We start from the raw sequence: 22,359 nt of genomic DNA on the forward strand, positions 1-22,359 counted from the left end.
CCTCTCCCTCTCTCTTCCCCCCACCACTAAGCTCAAACCTGTTCAAAATATTAATTCAGAACATATTCCAATTAACTACAGACTACCTGCTTTCCATGTGTACCAATGCTAAAGCATGCTCTTGGCAAAAACAGGGATGATAGAAGATTTAGCAAAATAAACCCAAACTTTCAAACATGTACTTGCAGAGTTTAACTATCAAGTTTACCCAAGGAAGTTAAAACCACTTAGCACATACAAAGCAAATGCACAATCTTATTATGAAGCAGCAGACATGAGCAATCATCGCAATACGTTCTCCATAATGAAGTGGTATGTAAAAAGCCTTACCTCTAACACCACCACTCACGTCCCCGTAACTGTTGTACTGACCAAAATCTGTAGACACAGGCTGTAACAGGAGAAGAGGGACATGCACATAAATCCATAGTTCATGGCTTCATCAGTGGGTTGACATAAGAGAAGTAACAAATTGTTTAAAGCTTTCCTTTCCTCAATTTTCATAAGCTCTCTTGCATTGCTTTCTTGCATTTTTAACACTAAGCGTGTGGGGAGGGAAACAAGTTTTTGCCTGACTTCAGATGGTCTTATAAGAAAGCTCAATGAAACTTAAAATCCAAAACAGTTAATAGGGAAATAAATACATAAATGCCACGGATGATTAAAGTTACTTTTTGATTCTCAAAATGTCCATCTCCTTACCCTGTGAAGTCCATTTTTTCCATAGCCAGGAAGAGAAGAGGTTTTGGAGGCTGAAGCATGGGCTGTTTTAAAAAAGGGAAAAATCTTTTACTGCAACAGTCCCATGGAAACTCAAAACTAAGAACATTTGAGAAATCAACTTGCAGAAAAAGATACAATTGAAGAACTAAGAGGAAGCTTAACCAAATGAGATATGCTGTCTTCAAGAAGCTAACATCTCAGTCCCAAACTCATCACAACCTTCCATACGCTCTGTAAGCTACATGCAACATTATCATATCATGGTGCCAGGCTCAGATATGGCCTCTACTAAGCTGAAAGTAATGAGAGCAAAATAACTTTTCAGCCTTCAGATAGATAAAGTATTGCCATATATCTTATGATAAGACCAAGAAAAAGATCAAGGAGAGCCCAAGAAGGTTAGCACTGTTTGACTGGATAGGTTTCCTGGTAAGTGTCCCATGCACATCCACTGTATTTCACTCTCCTGAAGTGGCACTCCTGAGTTACATGTCACCGTACCTTCTAAACGCTTAATAAGTTTTCTTTTAACTCTTCCTACTTTAACTACTACTACATTTATATGCTCATCTTCTGCTGGTGCACAAGCCAAGATACATGAATAGAGCACACTGTTCTGCGTTCATAATTTTTTTGCTACAAGGGAGAAAAGGCTCTTTAAGTCCTGTAATGCTGCTACTGATAGAGGCTTTGGCCCTGACTTAACCAGGACAAGGATCAGGACAGACAGATAGTGATGTCTGAATTCAAACAAACCTGAGAATGTGGCAGCCTGATCTGATGTTATAGTCATCTTGTACATAACACAACGCTTCTGAGAATATGACAGGATTCAACAAAGCTCCAAGACATGGGGGCAAAACAAGGTATTAGCCCATCCCTTTCACAGAAGAATAACAGAATACTACTTATACATAAGAAGCAATCTCCCAGTGGTCCCTCATCTGGAAAACCACTGAATACATGTCCACGTGGCATTCATTACTCACAGTCCATTATTAGCTTCATTGCCTAGATGAATTACCTGGAGAATCGTAACGACTGGCAGAAAGGGCTGACCTCTCCTTTTCCATCTCTTCTTTCAGTATCAATTGTCCAAGCCCAGAATTAAGCTATAGATAGCAATTAAAAATATATGAATAAAATACAACCGGCAGAGGAATTATAAATTGCTTATGTAAAGACAAGGGGCATTTTTTGGATGGTGTTCAGAAGCAGTATGAATATAAGGTTGTAATAACCTTCATGAGCTGCTCCTCCTGCAGTTGTCGGCGTCTCTGTAGCTCCTCATCATCTTCCTCTCTTCCACTTGACCTGCGTCTCATGTCCGCTCCTGCTTCCATAAAACCACAGTACAGAGAGCTTTGTGTATCAGTTCTTTCACAGTTTGATTTACTGAATAAACAAAAAAGTATTTTCTTGCAGATTCAAAAGGCTTATTCAAAACTTGCCCTTCATAAAACTCAGATAGCCTGTCCTGTGGCTATCAGGCTTCTTATAAAATTAAGAAGAAGTTGAACTGCACATGGGTTTCCAAACAAGCAACAGTGCTTTTGGTGTCAGGCTTTTGCAAGACTTCAGTAAAATAGCAACAGGAACTCCTATTTTGACAGTTGTGCTCAGTCTAGCTCTGCAGCAAAACATCTCACACAAAACCAAAAAGAAGTTGAAAAATCTGAGGGTTGAAGGTTTTTCAGCACTTAATCCTGTACAGTGTCTTTATTTCTTAGTAAAATATGTCCATGAACACATTTTAATAGTTTCCAAGAAGTTCTGTTTAGCTTCTCAGGTGTAACTAAATCACCTGAGAGCCAACGTGCAAAGCAGTTTTACTTGGAAAAATAATAACCCAACCAAAATTGTCATCCACTGCCAGGAATGTGAGTCAAGAGCCAACATTTCCAGGAAAGCCTCCACCTCTGACACACGGCATAACAACGCTGTGGTTACAGCAAGCACTGTCAGGAGAGTTTCAGGTGTGCAGATGTTATCACTACATTTTCACACAATTGCCACTGCATGCACAGTTCGTTTGACTGATCATTTAGCAATCCCGTCCTTTGCCACCTCTCCCTGCACTTCACAGAAATCCTGTTTCCTTCAGATCCCTTGACAGAAACCTGAAGCAGGCAAAGCCTTCAGCATATCTGACATGACTTCATAAACCAACCAGGTTATATAACTTATTCTGCGCTATGTTTTACAACGAGTGGGGGGGGGGGGGGAGGGGGCAGGAGCAACAAAATCAACAGAATACAATACAAAAAAAAAGTTTTAAAATGAATATGAGCATGACTTAAATAAAATAAAATATCTGCAGAGCAAAAGAAAAATACAGTCTGTAGAAACAGTAACTCTGACAAAATGGGACTTTTTTAGTCCATTAATTGCCCCATTAATTGCAGTCCTTGCTTCTTGTCATGAAAACAGCCATGTGGTTAGAAGCAGTGACACTTCCTGTGAATATTTACTATTAGCTTAGGACTAAAAGATCACACAGACAATAACTGAGAGAAGTCATGCATGTGTGATACAACATACTGTTTTTAAGTCACCATATGGGAGTTTACATTAATTTTCTATGGATCAGTATTTGTGTGATTACTTTCAACATCCTTCTTCAAAAGCTCCTCTACTCACTAACAGTTAGAAAGTTAGTTATAAAGACAGAGACGTGTAGAGGTCTCACCAGAATAACTGCACTCTGGGGCAATCACCTGGAGCAGGCACAATACTCACAACCTCTTCTGACAGCTACTTTACTGATCAGTACCTTTCAATCCACACCACTTGTATTATTCTTTTTGCATACCTATGGCTGCAAGGGAGGGAGGACCTGGCCAGTGGTCCGTCTCAATCTTTGGTATCTCGTTGGGTGCTGGTGCATGAGCTGCTGGGAACTTGGAGGACTTGATGATATCCTCGGAGGACTTGCTCTGTGCTGCCAAAGCAGCTGCATCTAGATGGCAATCAGGGAACTTAGCCATGTAATAAGGTATAACAGTATAAAGGGTTTCCATATTTTGGCAAGATTTAATGCTTTACAAGAAGGACATTTTCAAATCCAACCATTTTCATGTTTTGCCTTTCTAATTGCAATTGGAAACAAAGTAAAGCTTTCCTCTTGCCAGTAGATTGGAATCAAACATTCTTATCCCAAAAACCCACCCCCAAGATAACCCTAAATCAGCTTTGGGTTTTACTAGGGTTTCAGGGCATTAAAACGATCAGGCAAGAGTGAGAAAATTCAGCCTAACAGCTTTTGGCGGTATCTCTTAAAGACCACCAACGAAACCAGATTTATGCACTGGTTTGTCTTCCCTCTAGGTTAAGAAAGCAAATAGCTAAATAAGAGGGACAGCATTGTTTTTAACTCTACTGGTGCTGATTATTTCCTACGTGTCTATGAAAAGCTGCAAAACAAACAAACAAAGGAGATGTATATTTCCTGCTGCAAGTACCTGATTATGAGCATGCAGTAGCAGCAAAAGGAGATGCCAATTTATTTATTAACTCCTAAGCTTCATTTAGATCAATTTGGCAGGGACAGCACTTCCAATGAAATGTACCTCATCAATCACACATATCAACAGTGGGACATTCATTTAAGATAGCAGCCAAAGCCAAAGCCCCTTAAAAGCATGTGAGGACGTGCATTATGGCTTTCACATCTTTACATTAAAAAAAAAAATAAAATCCAACAGGATTTTGTTTACACTAAAAGCAGCCTTAAGTATCTCTTTGTAAACCGTTAGTCCAAATCACCTTTCTCTTATATGAAGCCATCACATAAGGCAAAAGGATTCTGAATGTACTTTTTTCCTTTTCTTTTTGAGCAGAAAGACATCTGTTAAAGCAGTGAAGTACTTTGTTACTCATCCAACACATTCAGGGTACTTCAGGAGAATCAATATTAGAAATCACGGGGAATTTTGAGAATTTTGTGATTGGGAAACTCTACACATGATTACTGGTATGGAGAAAGCTGATCAGTTTACAAAAGCATGACTTCAAAGAGTACTTACTTATTAGAATTGGTGATGTCAGTGGTTAAACATTCACGTGTTAATGGGAGATGAGAAGGTACATTTAAACCATAAAAACAAACAAAAGTAATGTTAAGACTTCTAAAATAAGCATAAGGTTTGAAAACTTAAAAAAGAACAAGGAAAGAAACCTGATGTAAAACTACAGTGGTGTTCTTAGCAATATTCACTCCCGTCTACAGAATGGACTCCCTGGGCTTTCTTAACCATCTCAGCAAACTGTTCACCTAAGCTCTGTAGTACTGCTAATTTGCTATTTACCGCAAATAAGTTTCATTGGATAAAGAGTCTGCAAAGGGATGAAAGGTCTTTAAGTGGTAGTCACCTTTCTTTCACCACATTACACGCAATTTCCTACTCAAAGTTTTCTACTGACAGCTGAAGGAAATAGCAAACACTTAAAGGTTCCTTGCTCTGAAATGTTACAGACCAGCAAAGCAGTTGGCTTCTGCCATTATTGTTATTCCAGACTTGCTAAAACAACATCTGCTCTGAAAAGATTAGAGCTGAGTTGGATACTGTTGTGCAACTCAGAATCCAAACACTGGAACAGCAGATATACCACGCTACCTGATCTATTTCACAGGGCTTGAGAATCAAACTAGCCCTGTCAGTCACCTACATCATTTTCAATATTTAAAGATTTCTGTTTGGAGCCACAGTGCATTTGGAATTCCAGTCTGACAGTAACATCCCCATCATTGCTGTCGTTGACATCAGTAATTGTACTTTGTCTGCTTAAAATAAACATAATCCATGAAGTTCCTGTCAAAGAACGGACTGATATTAATCCACTTTTTCCATGATCAAAATCTGTATTCTGAAAACATAAACTGAAAGAAGTGAAATACAGGAAGGCATCGCAATGCTAAAAAGGTACCAAAATCCCAGTTAATGTCAATTTTGCTGTTAATAGCAACGTGGCCAAGACTTAAACCATATGATCCAAATAGAACAACATGCTTTAAAGCATAATCATCCAGCAGGACATGCAACAAAAGCCCCTTAAAGCTTGGAATACTAATTTTTGATGGTTTCAAAGTAAACACTGAACGCTTTTCAGTAGTCTGTGTGTATTTTAGTTGACACTCCAGTTTCGATACAAAAAGAGAAAGATCATTTACCATGCTGCTTGTAGATTGGTGGCTTTCTGTAAATGTTGACACCTTGATCTGTGGAATGGAGAAACAGAAGTGTTAATAGGAGAACTACTTCGCTTATTGGTAAAGGTAACACCAAGACTAAAACAGTAGACAGACCAAATTAGGGATGTAGCACAAGAAAAAGCCAGCATTATACAGAATCAGATTGTCTGAAGAAAACATAAGAACGAGTGACAAGTAGAAGACGCGTGGTATGAAGTCCGCTGGAGCTGATTCTGTAACGTGTGGATGCACTCAAACCATGAACAATTCATTTAAAATATTATCAGTGTGACAGACACTTGGAAATGCAAACAAGCAAGACATTTCCAGGGTGAAAATACAAGCTATTTGGGGAAATGCACCCCAAATAACTTCTGTGGAAAATTGTGCTCCGGTCACAACAGCTCAATTTTCTTTCCAGCTGACTGGTTGGATTAAGGAGAATGCAGTGAACCTGCCATTCACTTCAAAACCCAGAGAACAGAACAACTGCTCCATGCATAGTTTTGAACAGCCAACACCACCTTGACTTCACAGAGTCGGTGTTAAGGGACATACTGTTCATCCTCAAACACAAGAACAGACTTCTTCATAATTTTTACTTAGATATATTTTAATGTAAGGATGACCACATGGCATACTATCAGTATCAGCCAGGAAGTCACTTCCCAGAACCCTAATGTAATAAATCTAAAGCATATTTAAAAGATAAAATATTTTTACAGTGATGAACCAAGATGGGATCTACATTGTTCTAAACTACCCACCCACACCAAACCAGCTCTTCAAGTATTCCACACAGCCACAAATACAGAAGTTAATTCAAAACCAGTGCTACAGTGCAAAATCTAAGTCAGTCTTATTTCACCAGTGAGCTACTGGGAACTAAGACATTTGAGTCAAAACCCCATTTTGCTACTACATCATACTGCCTGAAAAAAATAAAGTTTTCAATCATATTAGCAAGAAGGAAGAAGAAAACATTTTAAAAATACATGTTGTCTGTCTCAGATCTCACTGAAGTGCTACAGGAGACAACCTCTGGCATTAAGGAAAACAATCTAGAAATCTGTGAGGAAAAAAAAGTATAACTACTTTACAGAACCCTATTTCCTGGACTAAGTGACAGGCAAATTCCTCGCACACAAATGCACTGAGGTACTTTGTGCTAGTGATCTTTTTAAGGCTACTTGAACAGCAAATAGGCACAAAGGATAAAGGGGAACCAGGCAGCAGGACTTTAGTGCATGCCTGTACCATACAGCTGTATGGGGTCTGTGCACACAGCTCCTGGGCTGCTCAAGCTGAAGAGGACAGCTCTCCCACCATGCTGGGCGTTGTGTACCCAGCTGAGTTCTTCACATGAGTGCACTTCAACTTACGCCCACAGGCCAGGTTAGCTTAGGCACTTCACACAGCCCATCTTGGCCAAGCCAGGTCACACTGACTGAAAGGGAACATCCACAGTTTATCTGCCAGGTCTGAGGGCAGGAGGAAGAGCAGCAGCCTCTGGCAGTTCAAAGGGATACCAGACTGACGGGGACCTCATGAATAACTGAACATAAGGCTTTCAGCTAGCACTGATGCAGTCAGATGATGCGTGTCAGCAACCCTAGGGAGAGGACACACACCCTCATCCTATCAAATCACAAGAGAGGTGCTCTCACTTTAGGAGAGAACCCACTTTATAGAGAGAGTATCCTCATGCACGCTAATTCTTGCAGGTCTGGGTGCTTCTGCAAGGACACCATGCCACTGCATGGAACAGGTGAAGAAACATCCTCATTTGGTTAAAAAAGAAAAAAGGGAACACTAAAGTAGAACTGTTTAGTTCAAGACTGAAACTAGTCCCACCAGTGACTTCACGTGTAATGGCTTACTGGTCAACTCTTCTGCATGCTACTGTGACTCACAACCAATTCCTCCAAAGTTAGCAGAGTTATGCTTGTGCAACTGGGAGAAAAATCAAGCCCTACATGGCTTGTATACAGCTCATGGGCCATTAGCAGACCCCCGAAAACATGGCATTCTAACAGCAAAACACCTGAGCAACGCAACAAGTAAAAATCACCACGAGCCTCCATTTCTGAAGGCACCACTCCTCCCACGAAGCTCGGGAGCAGGCAGTCCCAAACCCTGTGTGCGCACCCCATGGCAGACAGCATGAAACGATGGAGACAAGACAGAAGGTACAAAGGCTACATTCTACACTGTGACAGGACACCGAGACACACACAGTGCCAGCTCCTACCTGGAACATGGAAATGTTTAGGGGCCTGAGCGTAAGTTGGAGTGAGAGGGCGGCTGTCTGGCCGATAGGGGACAGGGGAGTTCCGACCGCTGGACGGCTCATTGCCTCCAATGAAAGAATGGAGAAAACAAAATGAGAAGAGGGAGAGCAATTAAAGAAAAAAATCAAATCAAATTAAAAAAGCAAGCCCAATCAAACCCAAACAAAACCATTGGAATCAAAACCTCGAGGGAGAAAAGGAAGTTTAAACAAAAAATACAAACACAAACAATAACAAAATCTGGTAGCCCTGGTGACTTTTTGTTCCCCCTCATTTTCCTGCAGAGACAAAGATCTGTGTTCAGACTGGAGTTGAGGTTTTAGCAGCTCGCACTCATTCTGACGGCATGCAGGCAGGAGCTGTGTGCTGGTAGCTGGTGATGGGCAATGTGGAAAAGAAGAATGGAAGGTTACTTGGCAATGACCAATTACAGAGATTGACATTCGGAGTTAAAAGTTGCAGACACAGAGCGCAGTAGTTGCTATGTGAACTCAAAACAAAACCAACTCCAAGCAGGGAGAAGCATATGCTGGCAGCTACTAGCTCCCTGAACCAAAGCGCACAAAAGCTAGAGATGGAAAATAGCTGTTAGGCCACCTGGCCTGTACCAAAAGGCATACCTGTTCCTTACACATTCTTTCATTGGTTTAAGCCCTCTGATAGGAAGTTTATGATATGAAAAATAATGTGCAAAGCAAAGCAACCCATCTGGTGGCTGCACTCAGACCACAGGTGCCACCCCAAGTCTATCAATGCCACACTTGGCTCCAATGACAATACCTTATGACTGCTGACTTAGCAAATATGAATCTGATGTTTAAAAATGTAATTTCTATTTGTGTGATCGTCCTTACAATCCACGTCAATCCAATACCCCTGAAAGCTCCCGTGACTGTCAGGGTGAGAGGGTTCTGCATGGCAGAAACATGCAGCTTGACTTAACAGCTGGATTTCCAAACACATGACTCTGTGCGTCATAAAAGAATGCTGCTGCCTTTTATTCTGTGCCATTCTTCACTGTAGTGCAAACCCGTAAGAGCAAAACCTTCCCACTTGAGTGCTTCGTTTGTATGGGTGCAGCTGGCCACAAAGGCATAAGGCAGGGGAGCAAAAAGCCCCTTCATTTTTTCAGGTACACACCCAGGACTGAAAAACTTAGCAAAGCCAAATAGCTGACAGGTCCAGGAAGGCTGTAAAACACAACAGAAAAACCCTTGTAGGCCTACTTTCAGCTCTAGGTTTCCTATGTTTCATTAGAGGACCGAAAATCTCAGACTCCACAAGCTTCTTTTTTATATATTGTAGGAGGGAAGGAAAACAGAAGTTTTCTTTATACTGTTTGTCTTTTACCTGAGTGGTCATCTGCCAATCTTAAAGTTACCAGAAAGGGCGGGAAAAAATGCTCTTAACGCACCTCATGGAGAGAGATGTGCCGGCCTACAAGATAACCCACCTGTACAATGTGTGTTTTAAAAATGACATGCATGTATGGTTCAGGGGGCTTAGCTGTATAAAATTTGTCCAGAAGAATCCGTCTGCAATGCTCTGTGTTTACCACTCTGATGTTTTACCTCTGAACGACTTGTTGCATGTGACAACCCCCAGACAAGATGTTCTTTCAGCCATGTGAGTGGACAGCAGCTTTCCTATTTTGGGTGCAGTGGTGATGAGCTCCTGGCTAGATGGTAGTAAGTCCTAGATATACCTACTCTGGAAAGTAGCATGACCGATTACTTAAGATAATACTGCCACATCTCAGTCTTGTCCTTTACTTGGCAATTCCAATTCCGAGTTCTACTTGTCCCAGTCTCTGAAATGCCATAATGGTGAAAGGCCAAGCTTGCCTAGTCTCATTTTACTTGTCTTCTGTTTCTATTGAGAAATCATGAGCTACTTTTTGGCAAAAAAAAAAAAAAAAAATTGTTTTATAGGGAAAAAGACACCAGCACTGAGATGGTCACAAGATAAAGTTAATTCCAAAACGCCATTCTGCCTTTTTGTTTCCATCAGCAGTATATTCAACGAAAGATACAAATCAAAAAGAATTTATTGAACTCTGGACTGTGACAACAGAGGAGTCACAAACACATTTTATCTGCTAGGAAGTGGTAGTCAAGATGATCTGTATAAATAAGAGTGTGGGAATGCTCCATTTACAGTCCCTCTATTACTAACACTAGAAGTACCGGAAATAAACCCTTCTTATGCCCCTCTCTTTATCTAAACCAGACACAGCTAAGTATGCTCAGACTCATAAATGTATGCTGGCTAATCTCATATGTAGTACACAGAAATGTGTTTAGAGAGAGCTGGTAATGTACAATGCATGCAATACAAGGCACACAATTAGCGTGGTATCATACTGCACGTGTTGCTTTACAGACATCTCTGTTGCCTTGTATTTCCCGGGGTTCCTGTGCAGCCTGTCTCCTTCTAATGACTCCTACTTGTACTGACAAATGACTCTTCTTTATATTTTCTAGGATTGTAGTCTCATTAACCACAACCGCTGCAGGAGGGAATGGTGCATCTGTTTAGATTCTCATTAGATCACCTCTGATGAGTCCACTCTTATAACAAGGCTTAAGTGCTTAAGATGCAGCAATAAAATCACTCATTTATGAAAGCAGTTCATGCTTAGGAACATGCTTCTGCTTATAGCCAAGAACATAATTATTTTAGTTTGCTTGTTATTCATAAAGATCACTACCAGTTAAACACAGCATTTTCTTCCAGGTCTTCTCAGAAATGAAGAAAATATCAAAATCTGAAATGTTCTGTTTCTAAAAGATCTCTTTTTTTATTTTATAATTTTTTTTTTACTAGAACAAATCTGCAAAAATGACATGGAACTACCATAAGATTTAAGTGCATACAAATAGTCATTTTTCAGAAAATAAATTATTTTCAACTTTGTTAAGAGGAATCGCATAGATGTCTATTTACAACAGCTTTAAGGCTCCAGCAACAATGGGTCTTAGGAACAGAAAACTGCAGGAACTTCATGGCAGTGTTAGTTGGAAAATGTTATGACTTGGTATGAAAATGGCACTGTTTGAGACTACATTGATTTCTAGAAATATAACACAGCTTTAGCATTTGCTGAACCCTAGATAGTGCTGGAGAAGCCAGGAAAAGCTGAGACTTCTAAGCCCTTGACCTTGGCACTAGCCTTAACCTGTGCAGCAGATCACAGAAGATGCATAAAAGGGTTTTGAAGTGAACAAAAATGACTGGACATGCTTTCAGTGTAATGGCAGTGTTCTTTTGACTCCAAGCACACGAGGCGTTGTATTAGGTTTGGTGCTGAGGAGAATAATTGCTTCCAAGTTCAAAGGAAACTGGTGTACAACTGAAAATGAGGCAGCACAGAAACATGCCTGTGATGATATGGAAAAAAATCAGCAGTACAGTTTGTTAAGCGGGTTCCCCTAGCAGTAAGATTTACAATTGCTTCCCTATACAGAGCACAACATAATGCAGGCTCCTGCTGCCTTCTCAAGTGTTTGCGACTAGTCCTGCTGTGCATTTCACAAGCTAAGCTCACAGAATCAGGCCAAAAAAGCCTGTGTGCAGCCAACACTCAGCCTTCTATCCATTTGCAATTTAACTGCTCTGCTTCTAAACAGACGAAGCAAAAAACCCAAACTCAACAGCACCTGAAGGCCAAAGACCTTTACAGGTTTCCTCAAGTTGCCATTCTTCAGCTTATCCAGATGCACAGCCTCTATTTCCCAAACAAATTGGGAAGCTGAGGAACAGCCAACCTGTGCAAGTGGATTTTTTTTAACTGCTTCCACAAAACACTGAAAATAGTTATCACACACACACTACTTGATTTCAGAGACCTGTCTCAGGGCAGGAGACCTGTGAAAACAAAGGCTCAAATTCACTACAGAGGTTGGGAGATTCCTTATGGGAATGTCTGTAAGCAGAGAAACACAGAAACAGCCCTCCACTGCCTCACCAGCTCAGAGCTCCTTCAACACAGAAATCTCATGGGGCCTTTGCAATATTCTTGAATGCCTCTGAAAAATTCTAGGCATGTAAGACGAAATGCTGGGTCTCAATGAGAGTGTTGTCTCTGATTTCAGTAGGGTCGGGGTTTCTTTCATTCATGGACTTGTTTTGATTCTTTCATAGCAAAGACAGTACTTTATTGAGATAAGTCCAAATTCAATGGAGAATCCAAATTAGTTTAAATGAAGTCTGGGCTGATAAATATTACACTCCCTTCCAGACTGCTCAACATGTATGTTAAATCAACAAACTCTCACCAAGACCTTACTGGGCACTTTTAGCCCCTTCACTCCTCAAAATTCTTCAAATTTGACCTTGTCTGCAAGGCCTGAATACTACCCTGCCTTACACATTATGCTACGTGTAAATGCACAGATTGGTCTAAATGTCAACTAAATTTTCTGGCGTGTAGATACAAAATAATATAGGTGTAATCTGACAAATACACTTTCCATGATCATTATGCTGTTTGGAAATCATGCTGCTTTATTACAGCACTTTTGGCATGATTCATAGGCTCCAAATCCTAAAAAAAACAAACATCCCACAAAGCAAACAAACAAAAACAAGCCTACAGCTTTATGGAGTATTTCTTACAAATTTACACCAATTTTACCTTCTGCTCAAAGTACAAAATGGCTTTGAGAAAGGCTGACCATGTGCAAAGAAGATCATATCACATTTCTTCATTAAATCATCATAAACCTATCACATCTAATTAACTCCTGACAGTGCAACAGTTCTCATCTCAGATGTGTTCTAATTCCCTAGTAGACAGAAATGCCACACTCTGGTAAAATGAGGCAGCTCTCTAAACTTTGAAAATTGACATCTACAATATCCAAGGCAAACCCCTCTGAGTAAGAGGGCAGAGCTGCATCAGGTGCAGCCAGTACCAGACCAATCTCTATTTTCTGCTACACAGATGTAAAAGAGGGGTACTTGGACATGTGGTTTACAAGGGTTGCAAATGATGAACCAGGTGGGAAACTCAGATCAATCCCATCAGTGGATAACCAAATAGCTGTTTGTGAACACAAAGCAGTGCATGTTCATATGCAACTGGGCTTCACTCAACACTACGTAAATGTAAGAATAATTAAATAAAAAGACACCCACAAAATCTTCTCATGATATATGGGGCAGGCTATATTATCTCTTCCGTGTGCGTCTACATGTTGAGACAGGAGAGGTTTATTTAACAAAAATAACACCTCTCCCTAGAACCTCATCTTTAAATACATGTACACTGTGTGTACATATACGTACGATGTGCATATATGTGGTTTTTCAGAGTATATTTTCCATTGTAATCCTTTCACAAGACAAGCCAGAGCTTGCTGATGTAAGAAACACAACAAACATTGGTTCATCTAATGTTTGGGGCTTGCGAGCACTTCATTGAACACTTAAGATGCTGGAAAAATTACGAAAGTCTTCAGGCCTTTTGACTTTTTATGCCTTTCAGCATTTTTAGCAATGGGAACAAAAAGACCTTTCAAGAGTTACTTATCTTCACCTTATACAAGTGACAGAAATGGTAATTGTTATCTAATTTCAGTGGACCTTATTGTATCTCTGAAATATAGGTGAACATCCTGTTATCACAGATTTCTATTACACAAGTATGTAGATACTGAACAAATCAATATCAAATCCCCATCTGACAGTGCTAATAAATTAACAGCCATAACTCTTTCAGTATGAGATTTGCAACCATTTGATGGTCCTTCTCCAAAGCCTCTGCAGCACTCCTTACACCACCCATTCTGTAGGGATTGTGTACCTACCAATTCCCTTTAAGTCCCATGCAAGTACCTAATATCCACATTAACCTATGAACCAAACCAAAGTGCTTCTTTTTCTCAACCAACAATTAAGAGATTACTCTCCCAATTGAGACATGAATTACAAGAGGTGACTACCTGCTGCTTGCCCCACAGGCAACACACCACATCCTCAGCTGTTGTGCACTATCATAGTGATGTGAACCTCAGCTTCTGGGAGTTTTGCTTAGTTATCACACATGAATCCTGTACAGGTCTAAGACCTGAATGTAAAACTTTGAAACACAAGGGACTCTTACAATGTTCTGTGTGACCACAGCTATCACTCACCGCATCTATCTCCTAAGAACCATACCTACTCCTTTGTCTACAGCACTTGTAATTCCAACTGGCCTTTTAAACCAACCAGCAAGAGATTCAGGCCTAATCTCCATGTATGTATTTGAAATATAAAAACAATAGGCATGAATTTTCAACAGTTCTCATTTATCTGTTCAGGAAACTGTTTTCTCAACAGAAAAGGAATGAAAATGCCACTTGAAAGAATGTGGGTATTAATTTGGATCATCAGCAAAGAAACGTTGAAATTGCAAGGGTTATGGATTAACTGCATGCTGAAATGAGCTGTGTATCTATTTTTAAGGGTCCCAATTTTTGAAGTTCAAAGCAAGGCTTATTTTTCTGTAGTGAAATAATAGGGAAGTTGAAAGTGTATATTAGTGAAATTCCTCTAAGAAAATGCAAAATTAAAATTAGTAATGGTGATCTGATTGTTTGAAGAGAGACAACACTGAGATCTATTAGCATTTCCTGAAAGTGCATGGAAACTACCTCCTTGAAACCGTCTTTGATTAACTTCAATTTCTGGTTATCTGCATTAATCAAAGGTGCCAGAATAGAATCCATGCTTAACATACCCAATTGCCTCTTTTTGAGCTTTTCCAAGTGATATAAACTATGACTGTCTCCCCCAGCAGAAGGAACAGCACAGCCAGAGTGCTCTGATAGAAGTAAAACCATATTCACAGAAAGCAAGAAGTAAAACTAAAAGCTTCTTGAGCTGGATGAGCTTTTTGAAGGGACAGAAAGAAAGAACAACTCCCGTCCTCCAAATCAAATATTGTAAAAGGACAGATTGAAAAGCAAGAAGCGACCAGATCCTCAGATAGTGTAAATCCCTGCAACTCTACTGCCTTCAGCAGAGCTTGCTGATTCTTACTATTTGAGGAGAGGCCTAGAGATTTTGATTTTATTATGTTGGGCACTTGTTACTGCCAACAAAATTAAGAATGATTAATTTCCTCATTGCTGATAATATGATTTTTCTTCATGTTTTTTGAGCTTTGTTGAAGTAATAGTTAATTTGATATGCTAGCTGCTGTAGAGATTGTATGTACCAATTTAAAAGAGGCTAAATTAGGATCTAAACAGTAGATGATAATACTTCCCTCGGTATTTCTAATCGGGAATTTGCTTGATGACTCTTCAGCTAGGGCCCTTAGAAATGACATACATCCTCCACGAAAGGACATTATGTCTATTCTAACAATTTTAAGTGTAACGGCACATTTCGAGGCATGCTCAGCTATACAGCCAATGATAACCTAACGGAGATGCACCTTACTAGCTTTGACAGAATGCTAATAAATCTCCAGCCTGGAGGGTACTCCCTGGAGAGGCCTGGCTCCTTACCTTTGACATGGGGGATGAAGTGGTGTCGGAAGGGGGAGTTGGGGCGGGAGTCATGGTGAGTGGAGCTGAGACTGCTAGTGCGCAGGTATGACAACCGCTGCACACCAGTAGAGAGCAGCTCTGCGGCAGCAGGGAATCGGGGGGCAGAACAAAATGAAAACAAAGAAAAACAATAAGAGAAAGGCAGGGAAGGAGGCTTCAAAGGAAGAAAAAAAAAGGCATTACACAATTAGGATTCTGAAAAGGAGGAAGGAAAAAAAAAATGTTAAAAGACGTACCAAAGGGTTCATAAATCTTAGACAAAATTACAGCGAGTAGTTGAAAAGATGCTCAGATTTGAACTGCGTTGCTGATTCAGCATACTACTTACTAGCTTAATGAGCTTATGATCTATGCCTTGTTACCAGAAAGTAGCCTGCTACCATCATGCAAACATCACAAACATTGATGATCAGTTAGTTAAGAAAGTAGCTGTTTTGCAAAGTGCCTAACCAAAAAAAACCACCAGTCAAGAGGCATGCAAGCTGCCTTCCATTGTTTCAAGACATTCCAAGAATGCTGCCAACGTCACATATGGCGTCAGGGTATGAAAAGGCTGCAAACTTCTTCAAAACTTGAAGCATTCCAATTCTGAAGAATCTGATGCTGACAACGTCAACACAGTGCTTCACTCCTCTCTCAAGAGCAGCTGGAAGCCAAGCAGGAGTTCTCTGGGGCCACTGAACTTATTCAGAGAGAAATTACTCTTGCAAATAACAAAAGGTACCATTAGGAGAAACGTGGTATATATACTCATGCTATAATTCAATGTGAATGATACTGTAGGAAAGCTATAAATTAATATTACTAATTACCCTGAAGCAGGGTTGCAAAGATCAAAACAACCAATTCTACAGATGTTGTCTGTATCATAGGAGAAACAGAAGCAGGTGACCCACAGGTGAGATCACCTGAGCAGAGATCAGCCTCAACAGAAATATTCTCAGAACATCCCTCAGACTGAAATTTTGAAGATTATACATTTGCACCCTTCTGAGGAAGGCCCTTGATTGAACAGAAAGTGAAATTCAATCACAGTAACGTCTGGAGTGAGGTCTGAATTTGTTAACTGTCTCTGATCTGATAGAGATGGAAAAATCCCCTTTCAATTGCCAGAATCAAGACACAGAAGTTTGCAGCTTTTTCACATTTAATAAATGCCCTTCAGTTTTAGCTGTAATGTCATTTTAAAACACAATCATGTTGTCAGCACAAAGTATCAGACACAATTTGCTTCTGTCCCACCTCCCTTGAGTGCTTTAAATAAGGCATTCACTGACAGACACAATTAGCTGCTTTCAGCCCACCCCCACTAGGAAATGGCTGCTGCACTCATGTTCCACAGTGGTGGCTCTATAATAAATCTTTAATTTTAAAAATGCAGCTCCTATTATGTACGGGCTTTTGGCAGTCCAAGTGCTCATCTGCAATCATCAAGGAAGATGGAACTGCATGACTACATCATTTAATTTAAAAAGAGGTCACAAAGATTTAATTCATTACCATTAAGAGTAAATTAGTCTTGAAAAGTACTCAATGAATTGCATTTAGAGATATATTTTTACACAGTTTGGGCGCCGATGAACATTTCAGTTTCATTTATTGCCCTCATATACACAATCAGAAATCTGAATGCACTTGGAAACTGCCTGACCTGTATGTTTACTATGTTATACACAGAACTTGCACATCACTGCTCAATCACTAAAAACATTAGTATCTTCAAATGTGCTTTGCAATTGTCTGTGATTTTAAATAAGAAATCTGTGATGCACCCTATGAGTCTATGTTTATGAAAATGACAAGTTATTTGGAATATCTGGGTTATTTGCTGTTCAGTCTGACATTCCATGGCTGCACCAAGCTTCGACTGAATATTTTTTTTAGGAAGGAAAAATCCTACATTAGTGGCTGCTGTATTGTCAAGCTGTAACTTTTGTTTCCAAGATACATTGCTTTTCCCACATCCCAGAATGAAGTTTGTGATTTGTTGCTGTAAACAGTTGCTTGCTCTCACAAACTTACATACATGTGAAAAAGAATTAATCAAAGACAAAAGATCAGTACTTAAGACGTAAGACACTCATCAACCTAGGGAGGAACACCGCACCAATCAAGAACAAAAAACACAGGTAGAAGAGGAGATATTAAAATACGCAACAACTTTTCAATCAGCTGCTAAGAGAAACAAGTGCTTCTCTGTGCCACCGAGCAACATAATAAACACTACTTTTACACATACTTCTAATGCAGTTGCCCTTACCAGGTCTGTGGAAGTGCTGAGGGGAACGTGACATGGTGGGCGTGTAGCTATGGCGACTGTACACTGGAGAATTAATAGAGCCCTGACTAGTAGACCTGTGAATCATGCGATCCCGAATATCTTGATAACCCTGCAGAACAGAAGCAATTAAAATGGAATTCATCACAAAATAGAAATGCACGTTATACGTTTCTTTTAGCAGTGCTCAACTTTCACGGATCTGAAAACATCCACAGAAGATACTGAAAAAATACATTCCTTAAGCTTTCAACCCATTTCATTATTACAGTTATCTAACGATCTGCTCCAAAGATTCAGATCCATTTTTACAGCCAGCGTCTGAGATCAGTCTTGAAAGGTTCCAACTCTGCCTGTCACTCAGGACAATTTCTATTATACTTTCTGTAATCCCAGATTCCCCTTATGGAGCCATAGGAACATGGAAAGTTGCATTCAGAGCTCCCTTGTCCTGCAGCACAAGGCACAAGACACACGAGCTAGTCCTCAACTAGATCAGCTGGAAACCAGCAAGAATTGAACAGCTGCAACACAGAGCTATCCGTGCCTTCATTTACATTTGTCTCAACTAGTTACAACAAGGGTCTGTAATTAGATCTGTCCCATGCCCTCCTCTCTGAAAACAAGACCCCTTCTTGTGCAGCGAAGCCTAACTTTCTCAGTTTCCTGGAAGGCAATACAAAACAAACCCAAGCCAAACAAAATGACAAAGCACACACAAAGCAAACCAAAACAGGACAAAAGAGATGGGAGCAATTTGAATGCACAAAGAATTACAACAAATTGTAAAGCTTTCTTTTTTTGTTTTTTGGTTTTTTTTAACATGTAGCAATCATTGTGACTTTTATATTGCAAACAAGTAACACTTCCCCATCCCAAAAAGATAACACTCATGCAATGGTATCTATACATCTATAGTATTCTGACAAATGACTGTACTGCTATTTAATGTTACTGTAACGCTTAAAACAGTTCCAAGGTCAGAACAGAACCAAACCAAAGCAAAGCAAACCATAGCCATGTTTTCTTCAAGGTAAAACTACGACTGTCTTAGTAGCAACTGTATTATTTAAACACTTAGAGCAGCATTTCAGGTAATGTAAGTCATCCATCTGAGACCCTGCGGGTGTCACCAGAAGGATGTGTGTCTAAGAAGTGACCTCTGCTGGACGAATGGCTCTGTGTTACAGACAACAATTAGGTAGGAACACCAGATTCATTTCTCGTACAATCTGTCAGCGATGACTTAATGTTCTCCTTTTAAGCGATCAAAAAACATTTCTATATGGCCTCCCCCCCAGAAAAGACAGATCAGGCCAGTAACAAAATCAACGCCTGCATTCCCTGAAGTGAGTAATTCTAGTCACGGTAAGATGAGGTTTCACCACACTTACTTCTGCAGAAGGAGTAGGCGATAATGTCCGTGGAGACTGCAAAGACATAAGAAAGTAAGGTTACAGAATCATCATTGCGTGTCTTGGGCTAGAAAATGGCAACCCAAACACTGCTGCAGATAGAAGGGTGTTACACAGCAGTACAAAATGGCACTGTAGGCATTACTGAGGCCATCGTAATGCTGCGACTTGCTTTTCCCACATTGCTCAGGAACTGGTCCATAAATCACTGAAGCGCTCAAAGTTTCTGGGAGAATCTTTATAAGCGTGATTAATTCAGTCAGATATCATGCAATGACATCTCTCAGCCATCTAATGATTGCGGTAATTAAAACATAGCTGTGGAGATCAAAATCAGAAAGGGTTATTAATTTAATAAGCATGCCTGTTATGAAGAACTCTTTAATGTGGAAATCAAAAGGAAATAATCTTAACTCAAAGCTTTGCATGGCATCAGAAATACAGAACAACTTCCAATATGAGGCACATTTTCCCTCCAGTACACACAGTCTGGCAAAAATCTGCTTTTCCTCAAGGCTTTACATTTCATCCCCCGTGCAGAGCAGTACACAGACATCATTTCTTTGATATGATCTCTCTCTAAGTGAGCTTTGTGCTCACCTATAGTTATGCACAGAGAACCAACAGGAATTACAAGCGTGTATACTGAAGGAACTGTGCAAAAGCCAGAGGTCAGAAACATGCACAATACTTACAAACAGCTTCTACTACAGACAGGGAAAGCGAGGCAAGGCATATCTTTAGAAACCTACTTAAGATCATGCATTGGTTGGTGGCACAAACAACTACAAAGGCTATGTACAATTACCAGCCATGTATCTTTTATCATAAGACAATCAGAAACTGGAAGATCAGGATTGAAAATATATATTTCTTTTACACATTACATTTCAATATATATCTGCCAAGAGATGATGCTCTCAGATAAGACCACAATTACTGTAGAACAAGATTGTTAGCTAAAATATCCAGCTCCCACTAGATGGTGCTATGCGAAAGCGTTTCTCATCACGGGCTTCCAGAAAAACAAGACTGGTAGTTAATCGATCGTGAGATTATCAGTGAGAAACTGTTCAATGCATCTCCCTTTCATTGCAGTGAAGAAGAAAGTGTTTTGTCACGTTCTGTATCTGAAGTGCACAGTTTTCTTGTAGCTCATTCCCTGCGTTTAAGGTTTGTCTGCACTACTGAGTTAACTTCAATGGCTCTTACACACACAAATCTTTCTTACCTGGCTTTGGTGTTTGTTGTTTCGTTTTTAATTGTGGTGAAAGGCATTTCGAGGGTACAATTTTAAGCTCAGGCTCACAGTTTCTTTAATCCCATCACGAATACACACTCTCCAAATAGACTGCAGGCTAACTGACTTAAAGTCTGCAAATCCCAGCCATGACTAACCATGTCATCCCCTTTGCTTTTTGAAGATGATGGTGACTGATGTATGATATACCAAGATTAAAGCATCACTCATTTACGACAACACAGACACAGGGATCACTCCACCCTGATGGGCTTCTGCTTTCATTAGGGAAAGGGAAAGGAGGACAAAGGTACAAAGAGGCGAGGTGAATTGCCCAAGGTCACAGCAGTCACTGGTAGCATCAGGCAGAGCCCAGCTCTCCTGAAAGGAAGGCGAGAACCCTTTTGTTTCCGGAAATTTCTGTAGTCACCAGAAATTAATAAGATTTAATGCTGGTGATAACACAGCGTAAGAAAACACCAAAGGCTTTCGCTCTTCCCCAGAATAAGCATAATGGCAGACAGTTTCCAACATATGGCTTTATCAGTGAGCAGCATCCCCTCAAGGATTAACAAGCAGTTCCTCTGGGTGAGATCAGTTCCTTCTCCATGAGTAACAAAAGACTGGTGTTTGTAGCAGGTTCTGTGGAATGGCTGAGATCTGTTGGAACTGGGCAGAGATCACCAGTGCATCTCAGTGGTTGCGAATCAGACGTCAGCTGATTTGATCTCTTAATCTCTTATTTCGTTCCTGAGCTGAACTCTCTCCTGAATTTCCTTATACTTATTTATAACTCATAATTTAAAATACTAGCTCTATGAAATATTAAAGAACAAAGCACAAAACCTGCTGTAGATCTCACCTGGTGGTGGGTAGAATATGTTGCTAAGAGAAGATATTATCAGTCACTTCAAACCACTGTCTGAATGATCTATTGTACTTCGTTTTCCACAGCTTATCTTCGTGCTCAATTTACGAAGATTATAACGTGAATCCACTTCCATGCCCACTTAGATTTGCATTCTGGAAGTGAGATTTACAGCCATCTGGTATCACCTGACAAAACCTACCTCGTGACCTGCATAGGAACCACCTAAACAGAAACTGCAGCTATAGAAGTTCACCTGAGAAAACTGGGGAACCCTGCAGCCTGAAAGCTGCCTTTAAACACAAGTTTAAGTAAATAAACTAGATGGCTGCTTCTCTTGTTGAATTCTTAACTAAATGCCAGCAGTTTAAAATGTGAGGCACCTATGTCCACACTGCAACTCACCTGCTGTTTCCAGTCGGAAGAGCACTTAATCTTGACCTACTTCAGGTTCTACCATGTATGTATGGCAGTGTGCTCCAGAAATATATTTCCATTCAATCTGAGAGAAAGCGTCCTGCTGTTTTGAATCCTTTTACTGCCACAGAACATCATGGTAATTCCTCATATTCTGCTGTGAGCACTTGTGCTCTACAGCAACGTGCCTGCTACACGGCACAATGCTAGGCTGGCTTTGGCCTCGTATTCTGAACCCAGAGACCAGAACACCCTTTCAAACTATGAGAACAGACATACGGACAGCCTGCAACCTGTTCCCCATTCCTCTGCCAGCAGCTGGTGTTAATGCAGACAAGAAGTAGATCTGTGTGTTTAACTATGCAGTTTCCCCACATAAGGCATCGTCATGACTG

At 40.2% G+C, this 22,359-nt stretch overlaps 1 protein-coding gene across 22 annotated transcripts in view; it reads right to left on the reverse strand.

Annotated features, from left to right (window-relative positions):
- ABLIM1 (actin binding LIM protein 1) overlaps positions 1–22,359 on the reverse strand; it is a 182,314-nt gene that overhangs the window by 12,450 nt on the left and 147,505 nt on the right. For 5 of the 22 annotated variants that reach the window (XM_040702449.2, XM_040702447.2, XM_040702465.2 and 2 more), the window contains 10 exons: positions 19,419–19,454; positions 18,007–18,136; positions 15,705–15,824; positions 8,166–8,270; positions 5,894–5,941; positions 3,536–3,682; positions 1,965–2,056; positions 1,748–1,835; positions 703–764; positions 331–391 (listed from right to left, as the gene is read on the reverse strand). In XM_040702449.2, coding sequence (XP_040558383.1) covers positions 331–391; positions 703–764; positions 1,748–1,835; positions 1,965–2,056; positions 3,536–3,682; positions 5,894–5,941; positions 8,166–8,270; positions 15,705–15,824; positions 18,007–18,136; positions 19,419–19,454 — 889 coding nt within the window. The remainder of the gene's footprint in view (positions 1–330; positions 392–702; positions 765–1,747; positions 1,836–1,964; positions 2,057–3,535; positions 3,683–5,893; positions 5,942–8,165; positions 8,271–15,704; positions 15,825–18,006; positions 18,137–19,418; positions 19,455–22,359) is intronic. The other 17 variants (NM_001159363.3, XM_025151627.3, XM_040702468.2 and 14 more) reach the window with 7 other exon arrangements.

The sequence above is a fragment of the Gallus gallus genome, chromosome 6 (assembly GCF_016699485.2).
Source record: "Gallus gallus isolate bGalGal1 chromosome 6, bGalGal1.mat.broiler.GRCg7b, whole genome shotgun sequence".
Classification (NCBI taxonomy): Eukaryota; Metazoa; Chordata; class Aves; order Galliformes; family Phasianidae; genus Gallus; species Gallus gallus.